At 50.0% G+C, this 26,056-nt stretch overlaps 1 protein-coding gene across 4 annotated transcripts; it reads left to right on the top strand.

Annotated features, from left to right (window-relative positions):
• Nucleotides 1–1,039: 1,039 nt before the first annotated feature.
• ZNF692 (zinc finger protein 692) lies at nt 1,040–25,544 on the top strand. Of its 4 annotated transcripts, none has more exons than XM_077834212.1 (12): nt 1,040–1,675; nt 3,119–3,330; nt 3,859–3,890; nt 9,520–10,002; nt 11,463–11,511; nt 11,918–12,058; nt 13,594–13,722; nt 21,267–21,329; nt 22,221–22,299; nt 23,039–23,153; nt 23,946–24,045; nt 24,721–25,544. In XM_077834212.1, exons 1-12 carry the CDS (start codon nt 1,559–1,561, stop codon nt 25,103–25,105), a joined length of 1,905 nt encoding a protein of 634 aa, XP_077690338.1. In that variant the 5' UTR covers nt 1,040–1,558; the 3' UTR covers nt 25,106–25,544. The 4 variants fall into 4 exon arrangements, with proteins under 4 accessions (XP_077690338.1, XP_077690341.1, XP_077690340.1 ...); XM_077834214.1 differs by having other exon boundaries at nt 1,613–1,752; XM_077834213.1 differs by having other exon boundaries at nt 1,621–1,855.
• Nucleotides 25,545–26,056: the final 512 nt, after the last annotated feature.

Here is a 26,056-nt window from a genome sequence, read left to right as displayed (position 1 = left end):
ACCGAGACACAGAAAAGCTAAGTGACTTGCCCAAGGGCACTCAGAAAGCCCATGGCAGAACAAAGACTCCCTGACCTCTTTTCCTTCACAGGCCAGCACCACAACCACCTGCACAGCCTCTTGCTCCACTGAAGAGAGGGGCTATGGGGAAAGGTATAAGTACAGCAGTGAGGCATGGATTTTGGTTTTTTGGCTGGTGGAGCAACACTCCTTTAAGTTTTAGACACAGACCAGGCTATAGTTTCCGTTTCCTTTTTGAGACCAGAAAATCCTCCCCAAACAGAGGATGATGGGGCCATGGAGTTGCATTTCCGGGCTCTTTAAGGCCTCAGTTCAGGAAGGTACTTAATACTCCTGGGGGAATTCTTTGCCAAAAAATTAAAAATGCTGCATGTTTTATTTGTCAAAATAATGCAGTATAATCACACTGGTTTCAATAATATAGGTAATTTATTTCAACTACAATACAATTTATAGAGAATGGGAGTAGGGAGCATTGGAGGAAATCGCCAAACCCCTTTCTCTAATAGTAATGTTGCTAGGTTTGATCCTTTACTTCTAGTTATTAGTCAACAAATACATAAAGTCATATGCTCAGTGTTACATCATAGGCAACTGAAAAGCAAGTGAGCGCTGGGGAATCAAACTCAATTTATACTAGCTACTGACCAACTCCAGAAAGGTCAGTAGCAAACACTTCTTGGAGCACATTCTGATGGGAAATTTTTTCACTCCAAAAATTTAGACCAGTTCTAATCACTAAAGCAGCATAAGCATTTGTAAGGCCATACTGTCCTTTACACCACTCTGGCAAAGTAAAGGAGCCTTAAAATGTTTACACCTGTTTTATACTCCTGCGGGAATTCACAAAGACAATGGGAACAATTCACTAAGCAGGCAGGCTGCTACATTCTCTTCTGCCTGTGGAGACAGAGCCTGCCCCATGCCTACCTCCTCAGAAACACCCAAAGCCCTGCTCTTGCACATTGAGCATACTGCAATAGCGAGTGAGAGGGACAGTGTGTGTGTGTGTCTCACAGACACAGCTCAGTGCCCCGCTCCTCCCGGCGGTGATTTAGGTCTCTACCAGCTGCTCCTGGTGCCCCAACCGCACTGTTTGCACTGCTGGGGAGGGGCACGTGACCACTCTTGCTTCCCTTTGCTTCCCCATCAGAAGTCATTTTTCTGTGGGGAAGCAAAGAAGTCTGCAGGAGACATGAATTCTGCAGCAGTGACGCAGAATTCCCCCAGGAGTATACTTCAATGCATCCATAGCACCGTTACAATCAAGAGTACTCATGTGTTCCCAGTCAGGCAGGTGCTTCAGTCCCTTGCTGAACGGGAGCCTGAGGACTACAGCTCCCATCATACACCAAGGGCACAAGACTACAGTTCCCATCATGCATCAGGGTAGGGGGAAAGAGGACAACATCGAACTCCAGCATGGATAAATGCTGTAACTCCCATGATGCCCCTGTGAGAGCCAAGGTGCCCTTCGGCCGTGAGCTGGAGACGCGAAAACCCGTCAGGCCCTGCGCGCAGGACTCCATTTCCCGTTATGCACCGGGCCCCACTCTCTCGCTATCGGCCGGAGAGAGTCCACGGCGCATGCGCGCTCCTTCCGCGCTTGTGGAGTTGGTGGTGTGACGCCATCTTGTCACGGTCTCAGCCAGCGGTGTGTAAGCGCTGGGGGAGGAGGGGTCTGTCTCTTAAAGGGGACACGGCCCCAGAGTGGGCCCTCCCCTCCTCGGGGTAAGCTCAAGGATAGGGGTGAAGGGCTCGGGGGTACGGAGCGGGGCCCGGTGCTGCCCCAACGCCCATATCCCGCGCTGTGCCCCGACGGGCCCACTTTAAGGTACCACGGCGGAAAAAACGCAAGAGGCAGTTGGGGAGGGGGGAAGCAAAGGGGGATTAGCGCGCGCCCCCACCTCTCGCTACACAACGGCCACTCCTGCCGCGCGCCTCGCTCTAATTGGCCAGAGGCGTCCGGCGGAAAGCGCGGCTTGAGGGAAGGGGAGGGTGATCCGGGCCGTGGGGATAGAGGAGAGGGCCCTGGTGGAAGAGGGCAGGAGCAAGAGCAGGGCTCTGACGGGGCAGAGGCGGGGTTGAGGAAAAGGGGCGGGGCTATGGTGGTGGGGACGGGGTGGTGGGTGGAGCTGAGGCGGGGCTCTGTTGAGAGGAACAGGGGTGGGTCTGAGAAGGGGAGGGGCGGGGCTGATGAATACTGGAGGGACTATGGTAATGCGGGGGGGTTGAGGAAAAGGGGATGGGCTGTAATGGGTGGGTCAGGATGGGTCGAAGGAATAGGGGTGGGGCGGTGGGCGGAGCTGAGGAGGGGCTTTGGTGGGAGGGACCGGGCAGCACTGAGGGGCCATGGAGGGGGGAGGGCAGCCAGTGTGGGGTGGCAGCTCTAGGGCTGTATGGTTCATGGGCAGCCCAGGGCCGATGTGGCTCACTGCCCCCTGTATCTGTCTCGGTGTACCTGGTGCAGGATAGGTGTGGGGCCTGGCCCTGGGTTTGTTCAGGGAATGTTACTGGGGCAGGCTGGAGTGGGGCATTGGGTACCTCTGTCCCCCATGTGGTGAGAAGGGCAGGGCACAGTGGGTCCCAGGGATGCATTGCGAGGAGCAGCAAGTCAAGGGCACTGAAAAAGGAACAAATAGATCGATTTACTCCTTTGGTGGGAAAGGGGTTGGGTATTATTGATTAAACTGATTACTTTTAGACAAACTAATACAGCAGGAGAGGGAAGAGGCCTTTGAGAATGTCTCTGGGAGGCTTGTCCCCCACACCCCTTATCCCCCTGGACCCTAACGATGTGATAGTCCCTTTTCCTTCCCACCCTCAGACCCTTTTCTTCTTGGGATATTCCCCTTGCCTTTTCCTGACTTACCCATCTCACCCCCCACACTATTTCTTTTGTTGGGTACAGTCTTTACTAGTTGAGTTCTCAAATGCTTTCCTCACCCCCAGTAATGCCCTAGTTGGACTCACTGTCCTCTATATCTGTCTCAGTGTGCCTCCCACTGCACCACAGACAGGATCTCTGCCCCACTCCCTCTGTGCAGCCCCAAGGGGTTTGCAGCTCACTCCCTAGTCTCTTTCTCCCCACTCCCAGGTGGGCAGCATCCTTGGTGGGAGGATGGAGCAGAGGCGGCAGGGCCGCCAGCAGGCCTCTGAGTGTATCCGCAAACAGAAGCGCAAGGAGCTGGACGCCCGGCGCAGCAAGTGCCGCATCCGCATCGGGGGCCACCTGGAGCAGTGGTGCCGGCTCAAGGAGCAGCTGGGATTCTCCCTGCACTCCCAGCTGGCCAAGTACCTGATCGACCGGTGAGGAGTGAGAGGGAGGGATGAGAGTACTGGTCCCACAGCAGGGGCCAGGATGTGGGAGATAGGTCCTATGGGAGGAGAAGGAAGTGGAGGGGGGGCTCTGTAGAATGGACATAGGAGACCCTTGATTTCTTTCACAGTCCACCTCCCACACACCTTCCCCTAACAGGGCCGACCCTCCTCACAGCCCCCGTTTCCCCACAGAGCCCCTTGTGCATCCCTCCCAGATCCTCACAGGTTCCTGCTGTCCCAGTCATGCCCCCACCAATTACCCTGACAAGCTCCAATATGTCCTTTCCCCCAATTTCCCCCATTGCACCCTAACTGGCGTCTGACCTTGATGCCTGTCCCATGTGGTGGTTGAGATTTTGGGGTGGGCTGATGGAGGTCATGGAGCAGGTTCCTTTTTGTCTTCTGGGTGGATGGGCTCAGCCAGGGGGTGCAGGATCTGTGTTTTCAGGGTTCCCTCCCTGCCCCTCGCTGTTCACTCAATATCTCACCTTCTGTCCCCACCTCTCTCTGCTGCAGGTACACTTCACAGGGCTGCGTCCTGAGTGCAGGTAGGCATCTCTCCTGCCCAAATGGGGTCTCTGTGACTCTGCACGCACTTCTCCTTGTGGGGAGGGGTATGCAGCTTTGAGTGTCCTTCTAAAAAGGGAGGTGCAGTGGGGGAATCCCCCCTTTAGTGACAGTCATGTCAGGGAGAAGGATTACATGGTGGGGGTAGACTGTGCTTCAGCCCCAGTGGTGCTGGGTTATATGACTGGGCATGATGGGGGGATCACCTTGTGTTTGGGGCACTAACTCTCTATACCCCCTTGTGGCTCAAGTCTATGGTTTAGCAGTAGCACCTAGTGGCTCAAGTCTGGGTTGGCAGCGGGGGAACCTAGGCCCACCGCTCCACTTGGTTTTGACCCTGGGGCTGGTAATTCAAGGGTATCACTAAGTCTGCTCCCTAGGTTTCTTCCTCCAGTGCCCCCTGCCTCTCTAGAGCCCCAGTGAGGGCCTGGTTATTGACTTGCAACACGTACTCAACTGCAAGGGGTCCGGAGATTCCTCACCCTCACTCTGCTGTCTCTCTGATGGTGGCCTGCAGCTCCGTATTGAGGTCTTCTTCAGGCAGTATGGAACTCCTGCTGTATCCCTGTAGGAGCTACCAGGGAAGGTCTGCTCCCTTGCACTGACCACCCAGGCTGAGCTGTGCAGTGCCCTTTCAAGCTCCATGTGCATTGTGAGCACACCCAACAGATGAAGCTGGGTGGAGCCTCCAGGGCCCACAGATGGTCCTTAACCCTCTGTTCCCCAGCATAGGGTTTGTACATCCCATCACAGGGGGTTAGAGTTAATTAGGGGGGTGGTGCTCTGGCGCCCTGTCATGGAGTTCAGAGTACAATCCAGACCAGTAAGAGGTTGTGTCCCACTTGCCCTGCAACCTGGGTGTCCTACAGTGCTTTGCAGCATAGATGCCGACTCCGTGGGAGCTCTGGGGCTGGAGCACCCATGGGGAAAAAATTAGTGGGTGCTCTGCACCCAACGGCAGCCAAGCTCCCCTCCCCACCCCACCTCCACCTCCTCCCCTGAGCATGCCTGCATCCCTGCTCCACCTACCTCGTAGCACTTGCTGGCACAAAACAGCTGTTTTGCAGCATAACAAGCTCTAGGAGGGAGGGGGAGGAGGCGGGGAAGAAGCGGGCCAGGGCAGGGATTTGAGGAAGGGGTTGGAATGGGGGTGGGGCAGGGGTGGAGTCGGGGCGAGGCTGGGGGCAGAGTGGGGTTGGGCGCCTATGCTTTGCAGTGCACAGCCTGGGATGCTCACAGCCACCCTACAAGCATGCCCTGTAGTAGAAAAAGGGACCCGCTCCGGCCCCTGGTTTGGAGCAGGTGCCCCATCCTTCCTTATGGCATATGAGTGCAGCATGACCACTAGCTCCGTTTGCTTCTGATCAGCTGCTGAAAGACCTCACTGTGCATACAGCTCTTTTGATTGCTTCTTGGTGAGCTCAGCATCTGCTTCTTTTCTCCTACTGCCTTTTCTGCTTGTGACTCATCTTTATGCTTTCCTTTGTTCTATTTCCTTCCCTGAAATAAACAGAAAATAATAAAACAGTAACCTTTCTTTGACTTTCCCCAGCCTTTTCACCTGAAAAATACTTAAAACTATTCTACTAGTGCTTGGAGTGCAAACCTCAGTTAAAATAGCAAGCTGTGTATAAATCTTATTTCGCCTACTCCACTGTCAAAGGGTTGGGTGTGTTCCAGACCAGTAAGGGGTTGTGTCACCGCTTGTCCTGCAACCCTGGGTCCTGTACAGTGCTTTGCTGCTGCATCCCACAGCCTGGGATGCTCACAGCTAGCCTACAAGTATGCAGTTACACCCTGAGTGTCTGTGTGCTAGACAGCCTGGGTTCAGCAACTCTGACCCCAGCAGCGAGTCTACAGCCCTACTCTGTCTTCCACCAGTCTTGGTTACAACCAGCAAGTTGAGCCCAACACTCTCCCAGTCCTGAATTTTCCCAAAACTATGTGCTCTGCAATGTCCAGCCCTCTCCTGGACAGTTCAGAGAAATAATGGTCAGCTTGTTCCTTTAAAGAGACAAAAGTACATCACAGTTTACTAACCAGGATAAATAAACTCTTCCCTGCAAACAGCACTGAGTTGGTTTATAATAAAAATCAAACAAGTTTATTAGCAGGACATAGGTTAAGTGATGCCAAGTGAAAGGAATAAAGTTAGAAAGGGAAATAAGCAAATAAAAGTGAAAACATGGATTGAAAAGTCTAAAACTGAATCTAGCGAGGGACAGGCTTTGTTCAAAATGTTTTTTCTCACCAAGCTTCCTTCTTCAAAGCCGTGGTTCACTTTCCCTCAGTCAGGACCTTCCACAGAAGTACAAGATATTGGCTTTCCTTGTCTTCCTAGGTGAAAGATCTTTGCCTAAGCAGGTTTCTCGCTTATACTCAGTTTCCAGAGACTTCAACCCCTCCCTTGGTTGAAGGGCCCATCTTTCTCAGCTTGTAAGAGTTCTGTTCCCTTGTGTCTGTCTAGTGATGGGATGCCAGGCATGGCTTCTCTCTTTGATTATATCTTCCAAAGTTCAATGACTTTGTGTCAAGAGGCAGAGTGACCTCACAGTGTTCTTTCCATCCTGTGGACTTCCCATCCCCCTGCTGATTTCTATGTAAATAGGGCTTCCATTGTTTTTGGTCACAGCTTGCTTAATTTCACTCTAAACAGGTAGACAGCTACCTTAGCTCCTGTCTGGATGGGGACCAGTTTCTCCCTGTTTGACCACAGACTTTAAAGCATGATATCATTAAGTATCCATATTTTCTCATATTGTGTTTATGCATACATTTCACAATGATTTTACCAGTGTGTTACTAGCTTTTAGAAAAGACCTCACTCTATGCACTTTTAACAAATTTAATAATTTTAATAAGAAAATGTTGAAGTAAAAAGAAAACGGTACACAGTTTAAGCATAGAAGTTTCTGGTTATCAGGGAATAAGGTACAGATTATCAAGGGGTGCGAAATTCGTTTTAGGAAATGGGTGGCGTAAGGAATACATAATCTGCAATCTCCCCGATTTGGGGTAAAAGTTTAACGGGTCAAAGTACAGACATTGAGATATGGGGGTATGTTGTTCATATAATGGCTATGATCAGGTATGGAGTATAATGAGTGGATACGATGATGAGGATGGATTTACCCTCATTTGGTGGGATTTAATGTTCAGTGAGTTTATGGTTCCAGTTCATATGGTCTAATGGAAAAAGTCTCTCAGTCCCTTTCCCATAGTTGATGCATGATGTCGTACTGGCTCACACTTCCTGGTACTGTCGGTAAAATTGTATACAATCAGTTGATTCAATTGCTTATCACTTGAGGTTCAAACACCCCCAACCCCACCTTTATAGATCAGTGAACTTGGCAATATATTTTTTGAAAAGTAAAACCCGGACCAAGCTTCTCTCTCCTGCTTGGGCATAGACCCCATGCTGTCTCTTCCCCCACTTGTTGGCTTGATAGCTCTGGGTATTTGATATGTAAATGGACCTTCATTGTCTCTCACTGACAGCCTGGCTGCTGTTCAGAGAAGCAAACACATTCCTTTGTCTAGGGCAGACCTATTTACAGCTCCCCCTGACATGTCTCATTTAAACATACTTTAGTCACAATTCTAGTCTATATCCATAACTCTTAATACACATCGCATCCATACATCACACAAGAATATTAGTGATCAGTGAGTTATTAGTTTTCAAATGATTCCTTATAAGGCATATGTTGTACAAAGGTTATTCCAGTAGTGTGCAGTGTATGAATACAGGTTTCAGAGTAACAGCCATGTTAGTCTGTATTCGCAAAAAGAAAAGGAGTACTCGTGGCACCTTAGAGACTAACCAATTTATTTGAGCATGAGCTTTCGTGAGCTACAGCTCACTTCATCGGATGCATACCGTGGAAACTGCAGCAGACTTTATATACACACAGAGAATATGAAACAATACCTCCTCCCACCCCACTGTCCTGCGGGTAATAGCTTATCTAAAATGATCATCAAGTTGGGCCATTTCCAGCACAAATCCAGGTTTTCTCACCCTCCACCCCCCCACACACACAAATTCACTCTCCTGCTGGTAATAGCCCATCCAAAGTGACAACTCTCTACACAATGTGCATGATAATCAAGTTGGGCCATTTCCTGCACAAATCCAGGTTCTCTCACCCCCTCACCCCCCTCCAAAAAACACACACACAAACTCACTCTCCTGCTGGTAATAGCTCATCCAAAGTGACCACTCTCCCTACAATGTGCATGATAATCAAGGTGGGCCATTTCCAGCACAAATTCAGGTTTTCTCACCCCCCCACCCCCATACACACACAAACTCACTCTCCTGCTGGTAATAGCTCATCCAAAGTGACCACTCTCCCTACAATGTGCATGGTAATCAAGGTGGGCCATGTCCAGCACAAATCCAGGGTTTCTCACCCCCCCCCAAGTCATTATGCAAGGTAGCCTATTTCCCCTTGTTTTTTCCTACCACACCCCCCCAGATGTTCTGGTTTAACTTGGATTTAAACTTGGAGAGTGGTCAGTTTGGATGAGCTATTGCCAGCAGGAGAGTGAGTTTGTGTGTGTGTCCCTGGGGGGGAGGAAAAAGGGGGGGGGGGTGTGAGAAAGCCTGGATTTGTGCTGGACATGGCCCACCTTGATTACCATGCACATTGTAGGGAGAGTGGTCACTTTGGATGAGCTATTACCAGCAGGAGAGTGAGTTTGTGTGTGTGTGTGTGTGTGTGTGTCCCGGGGGGGGGGGAAAGGGGTGGGGTGTGAGAAAGCCTGGATTTGTGCTGGACATGGCCCACCTTGATTACCATGCACATTGTAGGGAGAGTGGTCACTTTGGATGAGCTATTACCAGCAGGAGAGTGAGTTTGTGTGTGTGTTTTTTGGAGGGGGGTGAGAGAGCCTGGATTTGTGCTGGACATGGCCCACCTTGATTACCATGCACATTGTAGGGAGAGTGGTCACTTTGGATGAGCTATTACCAGCAGGAGAGTGAGTTTGTGTGTGTGTTTTTTGGAGGGGGGTGAGAGAACCTGGATTTGTGCAGGAAATGGCCCAACTTGATTATCATGCACATTGTGTAGAGAGTTGTCACTTTGGATGGGCTAATACCAGCAAGAGAGTGAATTTGTGTGTGGGGGGGTGGAGGGTGAGAAAACCTGGATTTGTGCTGGAAATGGCCCAACTTGATGATCACTTTAGATAAGCTATTACCCGCAGGACAGTGGGGTGGGAGGAGGTATTGTTTCATATTCTCTGTGTGTATATAAAGTCTGCTGCAGTTTCCACGGTATGCATCCGATGAAGTGAGCTGTAGCTCACGGAAGCTCATGCTCAAATAAATTGGTTAGTCTCTAAGGTGCCACAAGTACTCCTTTTCTTTGTATGAATACAGGGGTGCTTAGAGTCACACGACCAGGAAGTTGGGTTATGGGGGAGGAGGGGTTGGTGCTGTGGCACCCTTAGGGGTAGGATTATATGGAGAGGTTGGGGTAAATGTTGGGATGGTGCAGTGTCCCCCGTGGGTTCTTGGGTTATAGGCAGGGATAGACAGGTTATATGGTGCTAGGGGAACCCTGTGGTTTACATGTGGTTTCCCTGTCTCTCCCCCAGGGCAGGGTGGCTCAGATCCCAGCGCCCTCCCTACGGATGCCCTGCAGCGCCTGGTCGTCCTGTCTCATGTTCACAGCCAGGAGTGCAGCTTTATCCCCAATGTGAAGACCCCCTCACCAGGAGGCAAAGGAGCCCCAGGAAGTCTAGTGTGGGAGTGCATGGCTGGACACACCTTCTCCTGGGGCCCCCCTGCACCAGAAGAGCAGCCACCGGGAGGTAGCTCACAGCCCGACAAAGCCACTTCCCAACGCAAGGAAAGAGGAGCCAGCTCAGGGCCCAGCCCACCACCTTCCCCAGTTACCAGCCGCAGGCGCTCGCTCCGCAGGGCAGCACTTGCCCAGGACTCCTCTGGAAAGGTGGTTAAGGTGGAGCCCAACCCCCTTGGGAACAGTGCAGTGGTGGAGAGAATGGCAGCTCCATCATCTACCAGCAGCATGGACCACGGTGGAGAGCTAGGAGAAGGGAACACAGACACTGACGCAGGTGAGGGAGTGAGCAGGACCCCCCCTATTCCCGGATCCCCATGCAAGCATGTGGTGGCAAAATGGATGCAGCTGACCAGTCTTCTCTTTCCCAGGGCCCCACAACCTTCTCCTCCTGTCCAGCCAAAACTGGGATTCCTCCTCCCTCTCTCCACTGGTCCTTGATTTCTTTTGCCCCGTTGACTCCAACCCCGCATGGCACTCCCAGCCAGGCTAGCTGGCTCCCCCCGTACATTGGAAATACAAGTTCAGATAGCCCTTCCTCGACCCTACATCACCCCCTCTCTATCTGAAAGTGATCAGCTGGACCCTGTTAAGCAAACGAGCAACCCATGAGTCTTAGCTCCATCCATAGTGATGATAGGGATCCTGTAATAATAACCACCCTCCTCTAAACTAGTCCCTATCCCCCTACATTTGCCCCCACCCCTGGACAGTACAGGAGCCTGACACCAGACCCTGACCATCAGTCAGCAGATTCAGGCCCCTTCGAGTCAAGAGGAGAAATGAGTTAAAGAGGCAGGGACCCACTTTGCCAGACCCCAACACCCAAATGTTCCCATCATTGGCATCCCAGGCCCCATCACATTACAGCTTCAGGACTAACCATTTACCCTAAAACCAGGCTGAAGCCTTGGATGGTTCAGAGATTTAAGTCAGTTACAGAGACAAGGGTGGGTCACTGAGTCCCGGGGCCCCGTTCCAGGAATGTGGGTAGGTCTCCTTTTTATTACGTCTTTTAACTGTGTTGTAACCGACCAGGTCACTGGCTTGAAGTGAGGATGTGGCCTTAGTGAAAGCACCCAGCGTGTCCCTGCTATTCATGGGGAGAGAGGCAGGTCTTTTTAGTGACAAGGGCCCAAGTTCCATGGAGAACTTTTCAGATCCACATCTGTCCTGGGAGTGAATTGGGAGCCAGGGCAGGCATCCTATGCTATTCACGCTGCTGACCTAGTTGGCAGGTGTATCCTGCTTTCTGTGAAGCTTTCAAATGTAGTCGTCCAGCTTGCAGGTCCCGAGGGGAGGGTTGGCTGTGGGTGTCCCCCAGCTGTGGAGAAACAAGGGCAGATGTCCAGCCAAGCACATCTGAGTGCTGGAACACAGAAACTGCCAGAACAGATAAGACCAGGGTCCATCTAGCTCTTTATTCCTCAGTGACCAGTATCAGGTGCTTCATAGGAGGGGCAAGAAACCCTCTATTGGACAATTATGGAACAACTTGTTTATAGTTTCTTCCTAGTCCCCTTTCTCTGGCCTGTTAGTGGTTGGTTTATACCCTGAATGAGGATTTAGTTCCCTTCCTCGGGGCCTTCTCACTTCGCATTCCTCTCTCCTCCCAAACCCTTCCTGCAACCTCTCTCCCACAACTGCACCTTCCTTCCCCGTCCCTTCTCTGCAGATCTCAGCTTCATGGTTCCATTTCACCCTTCAACTGACTGCACCTAGTTTATCTCCCCACAGCTCCCCTGGCAGAGGCAGAGGCTGGCATGGAAGGGATAGAGCCGGAGAGGTGAGTGACGGTGGCTCTTCTCATCATCTGTCCCTGGTGCTCACCTATCCCCTGCGCGTATGCTCCCGGGACTAGAGAGGAGCTGTCCTGTATCCCCAGCAGTGCAATGACCCAGAGTCACTCCCGTCTGACAACATCCGGTATGAAATTAACTGCTGAGTTCTCAAGCCAGTTCCCAGTGGGACAGTCTTGCCCCATCCCTATTATTACGCATCAGCGCTGTTGTGAACAGCTTCAGCAGAGAGACCAGTGACTGACAGGGACATGTAGACAGGATGGCCATCAGGCTGTGAGGAGAGATGGTGGGATCAGGACCCACAGAGCCCTAGAGATTTCCCCGTCAGAGCCATGGCTCAGGGAGATGCACTTCCGTCCAACCTCCTCTCTTGACATCTGATTCTTGCAGTGCACCAGGATTGGAGGATAAACCAGAGGAGGTGCCTGACCCCAAAGAGGAAGAGGACGAGGATGAAGACTTCACCGAAGAAGATGACCTCACTTACACGGACGACCTGCGCGATAAGAATTACCACCCCTCGTTGGACAGGTAAGGGATGCTAGAGCTGGGATGGGAGGGAGCTGACTGCACTGCTCTCTGAAGGGCTGCCAGGCTGGACCGAAGTCTTGCACTTTACAAAGAGTCTGTGTATGTTCGTTCTGACGTAATTCCACAGCCCTGGTCTTCTGTCCCTTCACCTTCTGTGGCCCTTTCGTACATTAACAATTAACCCAGGAACCCACAGGGCACGTACAGAACAAGGTGTCTCTCTCCGTAGCTTTTCCTGGATCCCTGCCCTTTCCCACCTGCTCCCTGCTTTGTGGTTGCCAACACTTTGCTAGTATAATTAAGGCCTCACTCTGATTTCACAGGTAGCTGTGGTACCCCGGGATGCTCCTAAACACCACTGCTGAGCGGTCCTAATTCTCGTTGTATGAGTGAGATCAGAATCCGGCCCTGGAATTGTAAATTCCCCAGGGCAGGGACCTTATTTTCATTACTGGTAAGAGGAGGGGAAGGGATTTGCCCACTGCAGTGTCAGAGGGTAGATGGCCCTTTGAAGGCTCAGGGACCAGCCCAGCTCTGACAGGCTCCACAGTGAGGAATGAGGCACCTCAGGTTCACCCGAGGGAACTGGAGGCAGTTAATTAGGCAGGGAAGCACCTGGGCATGATAAAAAAAATTAAGGACCTCAGTTAGAAGGGGAGTTCCCGAGAGGAAAGGCAGCTGCTAGAGAGCCGCCCTCTAGCAGGCTGGTGAACTGCTAACACTCCAAAGAAAGAGAAGCATGGCAAGCCTACAGGCAGGAGGTAGCAGCAAGGGGCTGACAAAGACTGGTTCTAGCTGATCCAAACGGGCCCCGAGCTGAACCCAGTAAGTTGGGCTGGCCTGGGCTCCCCTGCATACTCCAGCCAGGGGCTTATGGAGAAGAAGGTTCTAAACGCAGGAGACCTAGGGCTGAGTAACGCCTACTAGAGCCATGGAACTTCTGACTCCCCTTCACCCTGAAGGGGCCAGAGACTGCTGAGGATCTGGCCAGGAAAAGTCAGGTTGTAACAAGGACTTGACAAACACAGAGTTGGGTGTGATAGCATCAGGGGGTGGAGCCAAGTTGGTGTAGCTCCCCACCTTGCCACAAGGGGGATCTGATCGACAAAGGCCCCTGATTTCACCCACACAGTGAGTCAGTTTCAGAGCTAGGAACAGAACCCAGCTGTTCTGCCACCCAGTCTTGTACCTTAACCACAATCCCATCCTTCCTCCCAAGCTTCCTTGTGACTTTGTCCTGATATTGGAAACGAGAGACCCATTTGTTAAACATACTCTGCAGAGGGAAGGCTGCTCTGACAAATCTAACCCTGACTGTTGTGTGACTAAACTCTCAGCTCTAACCTGACGTGAACGTGGAATAATACATTGATTCCTTTAGCACAGGCTTGGAGGAGATGCTTTTAGTCTATGTGCCTCTCCCTGAGTGGCATTGGGTTGCTTTTCCTCTGTTTCCCATGTCTAGCTTCACCTGCCATTAGAGAGCCCCCTCTCACAGGTTGTAACCAGTTCCTATGTCCATCTTGTCCATCCAGTGACTCCGAGCTGAAAAGAGAACAAAGCCAGAACAAGAGCCGCAAGAGACCCGTGAAGGGTGTGCAGCTGCCTACCGAGGCGAGTCCAGCCAACGGCAGCCCCTCTGAGGAGAAGGCGGTGCAATCCAGGTGAGGGGGAAGACAGGCAGAGGGCCAATCCAGGTGAAGAGGGAGAGCCTGAGCACATAGGGAGAGGAGAAAGGAAGGCGAGAAGTGGGTGAGTGAGAAGGAAGGGGTTGAGATCAGTTTGTCTATCTCAGCTCGATCATCCAAGTGGCTCTGGGCCCATCTGAGAAGTGACTGCATTTCCCAACCCCAAAGTTTTCGAATGCTGGCTAACCTAAAGGCCCGAGGGCGTATGTGGGGCTGTCCTGTGCTCTGAAACTACAGACCCCTGACAATAGCAGTCAGACCAAACCGCAGCCAATTCCCAGCGCAGAGCTGTCTACCACACCACGCTGGGTGTCTCAGGCCTGGTCTTCACTTAAAATGTAGATCAACATGGGTACATCACTCAGGGGTGTGAAACTTGTCTCACCCCTAAACGCCATAGCTATGCCGGCTTAGCCCCTGATTAGATGCAGCTAAGTGGATGGACGAATGCTTCTGTATACCTAGCCAGTGCTGCTCACGGAGGATGCTTATCCACTGTGATGGGAGCCATGTGAGGACCTGAGCAAAGCCCGTTGACATTAATAGAAATTCTTTCCATTGACTTCAATGGTAATAGAGCCAGTAATGAAACTAGGGGACAGCGAGGGAGACAAGCGTACTAGTGTCTGGGTAGTCAGAGAGAATATAGTAGGGCTGAAGTTTGCCCACATCACAGCTCCATTCAATGCAGGTGGAGCTGTCATGGAACCAGTTGCAGCTCCCTGGTCCTGCGCCGTCTGCCCTCTGCATAACTTAGAGAAGCTCCTCAACTGCTCTAACTCATACCACTGTCATAAGATCCCTAACATCAATGGAGAATTGATATATCAGAGCTCCCCCCACAGCACCAGAGAGTGCAGGGAGGGTTCCGCAGGAGCCATCCCTCCCTGGAGAGAGTTCCACTGACACAAAGGGATTTCTCCTCTGGCCATGTGGGGCCAGAACATGGCCTCTGTGTTGCCCAAGTGGTACAAAGTGGCCATAGTGTACTGCACTATCCTGCTCACCAGGGAAGAGGCGAATGGCTAAACAGGGCTTCAGTGTATAAGTAGTTACTCCTGGGGGAATTTTGCACCAAAATATTAAAAATTCTGTGCACAGTATTTTAAAATTCTGCATATTTTATTTGTCAAAGTAATACAATGTAATCGTGCCAGTTTCAATTATTTTGGTAATTTATTTCAAATACCCGTAAGCAAGTATGTCTGTAACAATACAGACAACAACAACAAAAAGATTCAGGAAATGTTTTTTGACAAATAGATTCTCTACCGGGCATATTAATACAGAACTTTGATCATAATTCATTTAAACTACAATACAGAAATGTATTTCCCACACCATTGAGAAGCAGTACAAAGGCTTGGGGATTTCAGGGGTAATGAAGGAGCTGAGGGAGAGGGAAATAATTGCTGGGAAGGAGCCTGGAAGTGAATCTGGAGGGTTGGTGGATGTGGGTGGGAGAAGTATGGAACAGGTTTTTTTGCGGGGTGGGGATTGTTGGGGAACCTCCCCCATGCCTCTCCCATTCAGTCAGGCATATCTGCTGCCTCTGTCTCCATGTGTCCCTGCATCCCCACTCCCCATTCAGCCATTCATTTCTGCATATGTCCCCATGTGGCCCTGCACCCTTCCTCCCCCCCCGTCTCCATGTGGCCCTGCACCCCCACTCCTATTCGGCCCTGGGCTCAAAGATGTCACCCCACTAGCTCCTTTGCTCCCACCCCAGACTGTCCCCCTCCACTATCCCTCCGGAACGTCAGTCTGTGTGACCCGCCTCAACAACACCATGTGTCCCACTCTGCCCCCCTCCATATCCCGTGCCTCCTCACCTGGCACAGCAGTGTGAGGAGGGCAGCCTCTGTCTTCTCCCTCTCCATGGCTGGTTGCTCTGACCCGTGAGTTAGCTGTCCTCTCTTCTGGCATCACATCAGCCCCTAGTGCGTGAAAAGTGTAATTGCAGTTTCCTTTCACTTCCCCATCAGAATCAATTATTCTACAGGGGGAAAAAATATCTCCAGGAGGCATTAATTCTGCACTTGAGCAGTGGCTCAGAATTCCCCCAGGAGTAAACTAATGCTGTAGTTTTCATAAGGTTCCATCACACAATGATAATAAATATTCAGCAGTGTAGTGTCTGGTTCTCTGCACTGAAGCTGCTAGTGTGAATTTGTAATACTTTTATGCAGAAAATGATGTATGCATTAGCGTATTGTTTCTTAGATTATAAAGCCAGAAGGGACCATTGTGATCATCTAGTCTGACCTCTTGCATAATGCTGGCCACTGGACTTCCCTGAGTTAATTCTTGTGTGCACAAGAGCAGATCTTTTAAAAAAATATCCAATCTTGATTTAAAAATTGCCAGTGATGGAGAATCCACCACAACTCTTGGGAAGTTGTTCCAAGGGTTAATTACCCTCATTGTTAAAAATGTGCCTTATTAATAATCTGTATTTGTCTAGCTTCAATTTCCAGCTTTTGGATCTTGTTATACCTTTGTCTGTTAGATTGAAGAGCCCTCTGTTACTACATTTCTAGATAAATGATGCTGAAAATTTGCTCATTGCTGAGAAGATGTGTTGGTTTCAGTACTATGATGTTGATAGTTGAGTTAATCTCTGAAGATCCAAGGAAGCCAAGTTAAGCTTGGGTGGGTGCTGGAAACTGCTTGGGGTGACTGAGCCTAATGCAACCTTCACTGAAGTGAGAGGAATGACTTGCAATAAATCACTGCGAGTTGGGTCAGGTCCTTAGTGAATGATTAGGCTCCAAGTCACCAAAGTATTTAAAAGTCAGTACTGCCGATCTCAAGTGTACAGAAGTAATGAGTAACATCTCAAAAATCATGAATCTTTGATTTGAGTGGTTTGGGGGTTTTTTGGATTTTTCTAATAATAAATTATAGGTTCTTTAAATTTCTCTTCTGGTTTCTGAGCCTTTAAGTCACCCTCAGGACACATTTTCAATGTGTTTTTTTTCCAAACGTGAGGGCTAGAAACTTTCATTGTATCTAAATAAACGCTGGTGGTCGCTTGACTCTGGGAGCTGGGGCTTTAAGAAAAACACCAAATATCACAAGACTCTCAGTAAAATCACAAGGGCTGACAATGGTGCCTGTGCTTACACACATGGATAGTCCCATAGAAGTCAATGGGCCTACTTATATGCCTAAAAAGTAGCATATGCTTAAGTCTCTTCTCGAACTGCGGCCTTACATAACACCAGGGAATTAATTATAGACCCTAACTCTTTCCTTCCAGACTTTCTAATGTTTTTATTACACAGGAAGGTATAAAAGCATTTCCTTTGGAATTAGCTGAATTAAGTGTGAACAGTCTTCCATTCTCAACTATCTCTTCACGATTATATGTTTTTGTGGGAGTTATGGGAGAAAGAAGCCCCAAAATATAAACCCAAACAGATACCAAGTAAGTATTAACATGCACAGTAAAGGATCTTCTGCCTTTTTCATTTCTAGATGTTTTTGTGACTTCAGTTCTATACTGAAAGTCTATTAATGTCTGTTTTACAGGGGCTGTGAAACTAAGTAACAGTTTGCTACCAGTAGAGAACAAGTTCTGGAGGCATTAATCGAAACACAACAGAAAATAATGGTAAATTATATATTTAATTTACGCTGCCCCTTCCTCTCCCTGCAGCATTTTAATTTTACCATTAGAGGTACACCATCTACTCAAAAATCATGCTTGTGTCTGAAAACTTTCAAAATCACTGGAAATAAAAATATTATTTCCCTCTAAATCTTTCTTTTCCCTTCAGTTTCTTTACTTTGTGCATTTGAGAGCACTCTGTTGATCGTCTTTTAGGGCCAGATTTTCAAAGGTGTGTAAGTGCTGAGTGGGATTTCAAACGTGCCTAACTAAATAGGATAGATATCAGACTCCCACTGAAATCAAATGTAGAGCACCTGAACTTTTCACACATTTTAAAGATTGACTGAACTTGTTTGTGGTGTCCCTTTAAGGTTTAAAGGAAGTAATGGTTTTGATCAAATAAGTTACACATTGATGTGTGGTTTTTGCTGTAGCCATTATGATACCAGCAGCTAGGTACATGGAGACAGAAAAAAAAAAAAATCAGAGGAGCAAGAGAAAGCGCATCAAGAGCACGTCGCATACTGGAGTGTGTGTTCCTTCGCAGATGACTCTCATCTCTTTCTGTAAGTACCGTCATCCCAATCTGATGACAATACCTGTGTGCAATATACGGTATTGCAAAGCGTTGAGCAGCCTCAACTTGCACTTGCAAAGTAAGCTGCATAGCCTGCATCTTACATAGTGAACATGGCAGATCGTCCGTGATTTTTAACATCTGTTTTCTTCACCAAAATGACAATTTTGCTATTTTCTAACTTCTTTCTCTTTTCAGGACATTCCATCACTGACCAACAACAACAAAAGCGAAGTGGCTGCAAGATTTAAGAACATTTTAAATTAGATAAAACTTGTGACAGGGTCGGGCCAGATGGCTACAGGATAGTAATAAAAGGCAGATATATCAGCCCCAGGTTAAGTAGGTCCCTTTTCCCTGGGTAAGGTAACAGGGAAGGTTGCAGAACAATTAGGAACCTTCTGGAGACAATTAAGACAGACTGGCTGATTAGAATAGATTCATAGATACTAAGGTCAGAAGAGACCATTATGATCATCTCATCTGACCTCCTGCACAACGCAGGCCACAGAATCTCACCCAACCACTCCTGCAGCCAATCAAGAAGCTGCTAGAATCAATTAAGGCAGGCTAATCAGGGCACCTGGGTTTTTAAAAGGAGCTCACTTCAGTTTGTGGTGTGAATGTGAGGAGCTGGGAGCAAGAGGCGTTAGGAGCTGAGAGTGATAACGCGGACTGTTGGAGGACTGAGGAGTACAAGCATTATCAGACACCAGGAGGAAGGTCCTATGGTGAGGATAAAGAAGGTGCTGGGAGAAGGCCATGGGGAAGTAGCCCGGAGAGTTTTAGCTGTCACACAGCTGTTCCAGGAGGCACTCTAGACAGCTGCATTCCACGGGGCCCTGGGCTGGAACTCGGAGTAGAGGGTGGGCCTCCAAACCTCCAAACTCCAGGTCAGACACAGGAGGAGTTGACCTGGACTGTGGATTCACGAAAACGCCCAAACTGAGGGCTGCCGTGAAGCTCCAAGGGGAACAAATCTGCCAATAAGCACAATACCCACCAAAGTAGAGGAGGAACTTTGTCACAGTATATGTGACCAAACTTTCTCTGTGTTTAAAAATATTAGATTAATGGGATTACGACTGTATCCTTCTCTCTTAACTGTATTATACCTTTTTGCAATACAGTGTGTTTAAAGACTTTTTATTGTTGGTAAATAATAATATTTAATCATGTTTGTAACATAGGATCATTGTATTTACTTGTAGTTATTTTGTGCGGTGAGGAGTAGGTATATGAGATAACTGTCAAACAGTACAGAAATAAAATCATTTTCTGTCATATTTAATGTCCAGAGTGGATTTTTCTAAAGGTTTTTAGTGCTTTTTATTTTTATCGTGCAAATGATGAACTTATTCAAGAGCAGCTTGGTTCTACTGACCTAGTCAAGTTTTATTATCATTTCATTATTATTTGTATTACCGTAGTGCCTAGGAACCCTAGGATGACTGCATTCAGGAGGTGTCCTACCAAATACATCCACACTGAATTGCAGGTCTTAAATTTTCTGTTTACATCTCTATTACAAGCCATCAGAGCTTTGAAATTGTAGAGTGATGCTTTCTCCTTCGGTCTTATTGTTTTGTCCATCTTGTTACTTGAATTAAAAACTGGGAAATATGATACCAAAAAAGCCATTAGGTTATGCCAAATGTTCATCAGGGGCTCGGGAGCTTCTGAGTCCTCTTGAAAAACTGACCACTAAGGCCTAATTTTCAGAAGCACTGAGCACTTGAGATTCTAGTTGAAAGTCAGGGGAGCAAGCTGTTCTCATCTCCTCTGGAAATCCATGACCATGAGTGCTCAGAAGTCAGGCAAAGGTTAAAGGCTGCATATGTAACCTCAATTCTGCCCTCTTGTGCAATAATGTTCCAGTGTAGTCTATTAACTGTAGGAACACATGCTATTTCTAAATATAGCATTGTACAGTTTCTTTTTCCTTGCCATGTTAGACACACACATGTAGGATCTTGCGATGTGTAATAGTTTTTGTATGCCAGAAAAACTGAGGTTACTTATATAGAAATATGCTATCACAGAGACCCAAAGATGGTAACATTGTGCAAGTTGTCCTCTGCTTGCTTACTATCTTGTGAGTCTTGGAGCCTCTCACGGAGCAGGAAAGCACTGAGCCCTGCTGTATCTAGCACGCCTGTGGTATATTTAGGCTTGGAAAGATTAGATTGTTATTGTTCAACGTCAATAAACATCCATTTCATCATACATACACACAACCCAACAAAAAAAATCCATTGAAAATGTACAGAAAGGCAAAGTACAAAAAATGCTGCCTGAGAACATTTTAGAGGTTGATTTAAAGCAATTTATATATTGTGGCATGATGTTGACTGTGTGTTTTTATAGTTACAGTAGAACCTCAAAGTTATGAACACCAGAGTTACAAACTGACCAGTCAATTAATCAGGCCCCAGTAGAGACAAAAAAAAAAAAAAGGGAAATACAGTGCAGTACTGTGTTAAATGTAAACTGTTTAAAAAAAAAAAAGGAAAGCAGCATTTTTCTTCTGCATAGTAAAGTTTCAAAGGTGCATTAAGTCAGTGTTCTCTTGTAAACTTTTGAGAGAACCATAACATTTTGTTCAGAGTTACGAACCATTTCAGAGTTACGTACAACCTCCGTTCCTGAGGTGTTCGTAACTTTGAGGTTCTACTGTATAAACCTTTAACTTTTGAACCCTAGTGACTCCAGCAGCCTGGGGGGTGAGCTGGACAGAGCCCTGTATCCTTTTGGCAGGGGTACCCTTTATCAGAAAGATAGGGGTGTGTACCCAGCCTACATCTAAAGCCTAGCAGTCTGTGGAAACACCCAGGCCCCGACCCTCAAAGAAGTTTAGGTGCCTATTTCCCATTGATTTCAATGAGACTTAGGCATTTCAAGATCTTTGAGGATCTGAGCACTGGCCTCTACACTGACCTGACCTTCAAGACATGAAATTTGTAGTCCTGGGTCAAACTGGAGCTCTTCCCGGTGTCTGGCAGGCATCGCAGTGTCCATATGGGTGTCAGTGAGACTTGGAGGTCCAGGAAGATGCCAGAGCAATCTTAGGGTGGCCACCCTAAATTCTCCTTCCTGTAGGAGGAGGCTGGTAGCTGGAGATCCCTGCCCTAGAGAAGGCCAGGCAGCCTTCGTCTCCTATACCTTCTCGCAATGAGGGGAAGAGAGAGACGTTCATGGTGGAGATGGGGAAGGGTGTACAGAAAAGGAAAACACAGGACAGGGGAGAGGGAGACTACATGGGGAGAAAGGAGGAGGAGAGACACACCCCTCTGGGAGCACCCAATCAGTTTGTTTCTTCCTTTGCAGCCGCAAGAAGCGGGGACAGCTGAGCAACAAGGATGTGGCCCAGATCGGCCCCAAAAGAATCAGGTAGGAAGCTGGCCTGGAACCCTGGACATGACTCTGCTGGCTGCCCTGCCCTAGAGCCCTTATAGTAGCAGAGCTGGGCTGCAGACCAGTCCCTTGTATCCCTGCTCCCCACGGCTGGACTCCCCATTCCACTGAGCAGCCGGTGGTGCCTCCTGCAAAGGGAAGTAGTTGGGCAGGGGTAGGATCTCCCGCTCTGTCTGGATTGGCCTCTTGGTGGGGGTTGCAGCGCAATTCCAGTTGGACTTAGAGGTGAGGAAAAGCCCCATTAGCCCCAGAGCCACACACCAGGGGCTGCTTCCCACAGCCCATTACCTAACATACTTTTCAATGGCCCCAGTGATGTGCAGTCCTCTTGCCACTTGGTCTCCTGTCCATTCCCTCTTGCAACCACCCCTCTCGTGTCCCTGCATAGGCTCACAGCCAGTGATACTCCCTGGTGTTTCTCGCATATCCACCACACCCATCGGTTGGCGTCTTCCACAGGGCATGCGACCCACCCTTTAGCGCCCCCAACCCACACACCTTCCCCGTTGCTAGTGGTGTGCTTTGTCCAATCTGTCCACCACTCCACCCCCAATACTTTGCACAGCTGACCAAGAGACCAGAGCAGATGGGCATAGATGGGAAAAAAGAGTTTGGAAAGGAGCTGGAGAGCCGGTGAGGCAGGGAGATGAAGGGGGCTTTATCCAGACATCACAAGCTGCAGAGGAGAGGTGACGAAGGCAGCTGGTGAGCAGGGAAAGATCCAGGGAGGTGGCTGCAGCGGACATGGCTCTTGCCCCTGCAGCGGGGAGATGGAGAGGAGAGGACAAGGGAGGGTTTGAGAACCGAGGGGCTGCTGACCTGCATCCATCAATAACCTGCAAGATCCTCACCCCCTCCTCTCTGCAGGAAGGCAACCAAGCGCGAAATGCTCCTGTGCGACTTTGAGGGCTGCGGCAAGATCTTCTCCAACCGCCAGTACCTGAACGTGAGTGACACAGTGACCTGTGGGGAGGGGCACCTGACCCACCCCCAGCACCGCCTGGTCCCTGTTGGGATACGTGGCCTAAAACCATTATGGTATCAGCCCAGCTGTGGGCTTGACAATCAGTTCAGTGTGACCCATCGGTGACCATATGTTACGGGTCCCTCTCTGTGCCTGATCCACAGAGAACAGGAGTCTGCGATGCTCTTACCATAGTTCAATCTGTAGCTACTTATGCTTTTAATTCTGGACATCCCCGTTTCAATCCCCAGCCCAAATGGGAGCTGTCACATATGCCCCGGTCGCTCCCATCTGACTAGCTGTTCAGTGAAATGAGTCTGTGTGTCCTCAGTTCCCAGCAGGACAAGATTCTATATCAGAGCCAAGGCCCCAACCCAGAGCCAATCGACATCCATGGTGAGATTCCCACTGATTGCAGTTGACTCTGGAACGTGATCCAGTTGGCCTCCTTTGCTGCAGCCTCCACAGACAGGCTGGGGGCTGAATGGGTCATAGAGTTATGGTTTCCCTCTGCTGTCCCACAGAGAGAGTTGAGTGGCACCAAGGAGACCCCCTGTACTGGGGCTGCTGGTCCAGCCCCAAAATCAAATCAAACATTCCCTCTGACTCCCAGTTCTGTGGTAGGGCGCTCAGTTTGGTATGAACCAGGGAGGATGGACTGTGGGGTCTCTGGGCGGCAGCTGACCCTACCCTCTGTTTCCCCCCCACCCCCAAACGGCAGCACCACAAGAAATACCAGCACGTGCACCAGAAGACCTTCACCTGCTCTGAGCCCAGCTGCGGCAAGTCCTTCAACTTCAAGAAACACCTGAAGGAGCACGAGAAGCTGCACAGCGGTCAGTATGCCTGAGCACAGGGGCTAAAGCCTCAAAGCACCTGCCTTTCTGCTACGGTGCTGGGCTCTCCCTCCCCTCAGCACGCACACAGCTCTCTCAGGGCCCCTCAATCCAGATCCACAGGGCTTTAGTCCAGTCCTGGGCTCCTACACACACACACAAACCGCTGCCAGTACCCCTCAATCCAGCCCCACTGCTGCCCTTCAGTCCCCGTCCTGAGCTCCTACACAATCATCTGCCAGATGCCCCTCAATTCCAGCCCCACAATCACAAAGGTCTGCTAATGCATTTCAATCCCAACCCACAGGCCCCCTGGTATTCCATCCCTGGGTTGGGCCCCCTCCCCCTTTCGACCTTTGCCGATACTCCCCAGTCCTGATCCACAGCCCCCATTACTATTCTAGCCCTGGGTTTCCCTCCCACCCAGCCCCAGCTCTGCAGGTGCCTCTCAGTCATGCCCTGCAAACAGCGCTGTTATTCTAGCCCCAGGAGCCACACCCAGTGCTGCTAATAATGCATCTCAGTCTGGACCCACAGAATCTTCTGCTGTCTGGTCCTGAGCTCCCCCTACACACACAATTCTGCCATTGCTCCTCAATCCCAACCTGCAGGTCCCACTGTCATTCCAGCCCTGGACTCACTACCAATATTTGCTCTGGCAACCCCTTGCTTTTTGCCCTTTGGACTACTGCCCTTCTCTCGTCCCTGCTTTTGCTTCCACCTGGGTAAAATGCCCTGCCCTACATCCTGCTGCCCAGTACAACCAGTAACCCAGTCTTCTCCCCGCTGCAGACAAACGGGATTACATCTGTGAGTACTGTGCCCGCCCCTTCCGCACCAGCAGCAACTTGATCATCCACAGACGCATCCACACGGGGGAGAAACCCATACAGTAAGTAGCAAACCCAACTGGCTTGCTCTGTGACTTGGGGTCTCTTCCTCTGTGCTGAGCTTTCTCTGTCCCTAAGAATTGCAGCACTGAGAGGCCAAAGGTGGAAATCCCTGATTAGGTGCCATCGATCCAGTTCTGGAGGATACAGTCCCTAGGGCTGTCGGGCCCTCTTCCTAACTACACCCCAGACAAGGCCTCTCCCCCTCACCCTCTTGATGTCTACACCCATTAGATACTTGTAGACCAGAGGTTCCCAAAGTCCCCAAGCTGCAGCACCACTCCAACCCGGGCTCTGGGGAGGACATGGCGGGTCGCGGACAGGGGTACGGGCGGGGCACGATCCTCAAAAGTTTGGGGAGTAATGAATTAGCCTGTTGAACTCATTGCCACAGGAAGTTGCTGAGGCCAAAGGTTTAGTGAGATTCCAAAAAGGGGACATTTATGTGGAAACAAGAATATTGAGAATAACCATAATGAACAATAGCAATTTTGGAAGGGAGATTAAACCTCCTGCTTCAGGTTTTAAGCCTGTTCTCCAGCCATTAGAGCCCGGGACCAGACCTAACTTGCAGGCCAGATTAGCCTACAATTCCTATGTTCCTGTCTCCTCTATGCATCTGATTCCCTGCCCGGCTTTCTCCATACTCTCCTCTTGATCGCCTTCCCTACCCGCAGGTGTGAGATCTGTGGCTTCACCTGCCGTCAGAAGGCCTCCCTCAACTGGCACATGAAGAAGCATGACGCCGACTCCTTCTACCTGTTCTCCTGCGACATCTGTGGCAAGAAGTTTGAGAAGAAGGACAACGTCACCGCACACAAAAGCAAGAGCCATCCCGAGGTGACTGCCGTCCCAGCCCAGCCCACGCTGGAAATGCCAGCACCTAGCAACAGGGACACGCTATCCCTGCTCCCCAGCCTCACTGAGGAGACACCAACCAAGGACCACTCGGATGTGCTGTGCCCACTTGCCACAGAGCAGCTGGAGATCCCTGCACCGAGCCATTGCAAAACGGAGAAGGCAGAACGGCCGGTGTCCCCCATCGCAGCCTCCGCCGAGTAACAAGCCATGCTGAGCGGGATCCAGGTCTGACCAGCGCTTGGGGGCTGAACCACGGGGGATGTTGGCAGAGATGATCCCAGCAGGATCCTGCCTTCCAGCTGGACTCTGCTGAGAGTGGGACATAAAGCGCTTAGCAGAGGGGTGGGGATAATGACTGAACCATGGCGGGGGACTGCAGCAGAAGATCTGAAATCCTGCCCAGGTACTGAGAGTATGAGGACAGGGAGGCAAAGGCAGCCCTGCGCAGCCTCCCCACACCACAGTCAGTAGAGCGCAGACTCTCCATGGGCCAAGAGGACTGACACCAGCACCTTCTCTGGAGCAAGGGGGCTCTGAAGAGAGATGCTGAGGTTCGCCCTCCTCAGGAACAGGCCTCGGCTTTGCTACTCTCGGCTTCAGGGCTTTGGACAAATCCTCAATAAAGAATTATTTTGTGTAATGCCTGGGGTGGGGAGAGCACCTTCTCTGATGGGGCTGCTGGTTCTGCCAGCCTGGGCAGGGCAGGGTTGAGGGTAGTTGAGCCTGTCTTCATCCCAATGGCTACAGCTCCTGCTGCTGTTTCCCTGCCATTCTCCTGTGAAATTACCCCATCCCCGGTTGGTGCAGCTCCTCTGAGTGGAGGTTCAGCAGCCACCCCCCGTCCAGCTGCAGAAAAGCCTGCCTGTGTTGTGGTCTTTGTATTAGAGCAGAACCTTGGCATCCTAATGGAGACTGTGAGCCCATTGCGCTGAGAGCTGCAGGCATGCACTGTGAGAAAGTCTCTACCCTGAAGAGATCCCAGTGTAAATAGACCAAACAGACAAAGGGCAGGAGACAGTAAGGATTCTGATCCCCTCTTTTTACATGGGAGACCGAATCACAGACAGATTAAGGACCAGATCTTCAAGGGTACTTAGACTCCAAGGGTGTGGGTTTCAATGGGAGTTAGGTGCCTATCTGGGCCTAAGGGTA

Source organism: Eretmochelys imbricata, chromosome 14, assembly GCF_965152235.1.
Source record: "Eretmochelys imbricata isolate rEreImb1 chromosome 14, rEreImb1.hap1, whole genome shotgun sequence".
Lineage (NCBI taxonomy): Eukaryota > Metazoa > Chordata > Testudines > Cheloniidae > Eretmochelys > Eretmochelys imbricata.
The sequence above is the reverse complement of the archived record's forward strand: the minus strand, read 5'-3'. Positions and strand labels throughout refer to the sequence as shown.

What these genes read in the sequence shown, in the direction of transcription:
- ZNF692 (XM_077834212.1), top strand. Translation starts at nt 1,559, where the DNA reads ATGCACCGGGCCCCACTCTCTCGCTATCGGCCGGAGAGAGTCCACGGC. An exon ending in GCCAAGTACCTGATCGACCG is followed by an intron (nt 3,331 to 3,858) that starts GTGAGGAGTGAG and finishes TCTCTGCTGCAG; the next exon opens with GTACACTTCACAGGGCTGCG. An exon ending in GCACGAGAAGCTGCACAGCG is followed by an intron (nt 23,154 to 23,945) that starts GTCAGTATGCCT and finishes TCCCCGCTGCAG; the next exon opens with ACAAACGGGATTACATCTGT.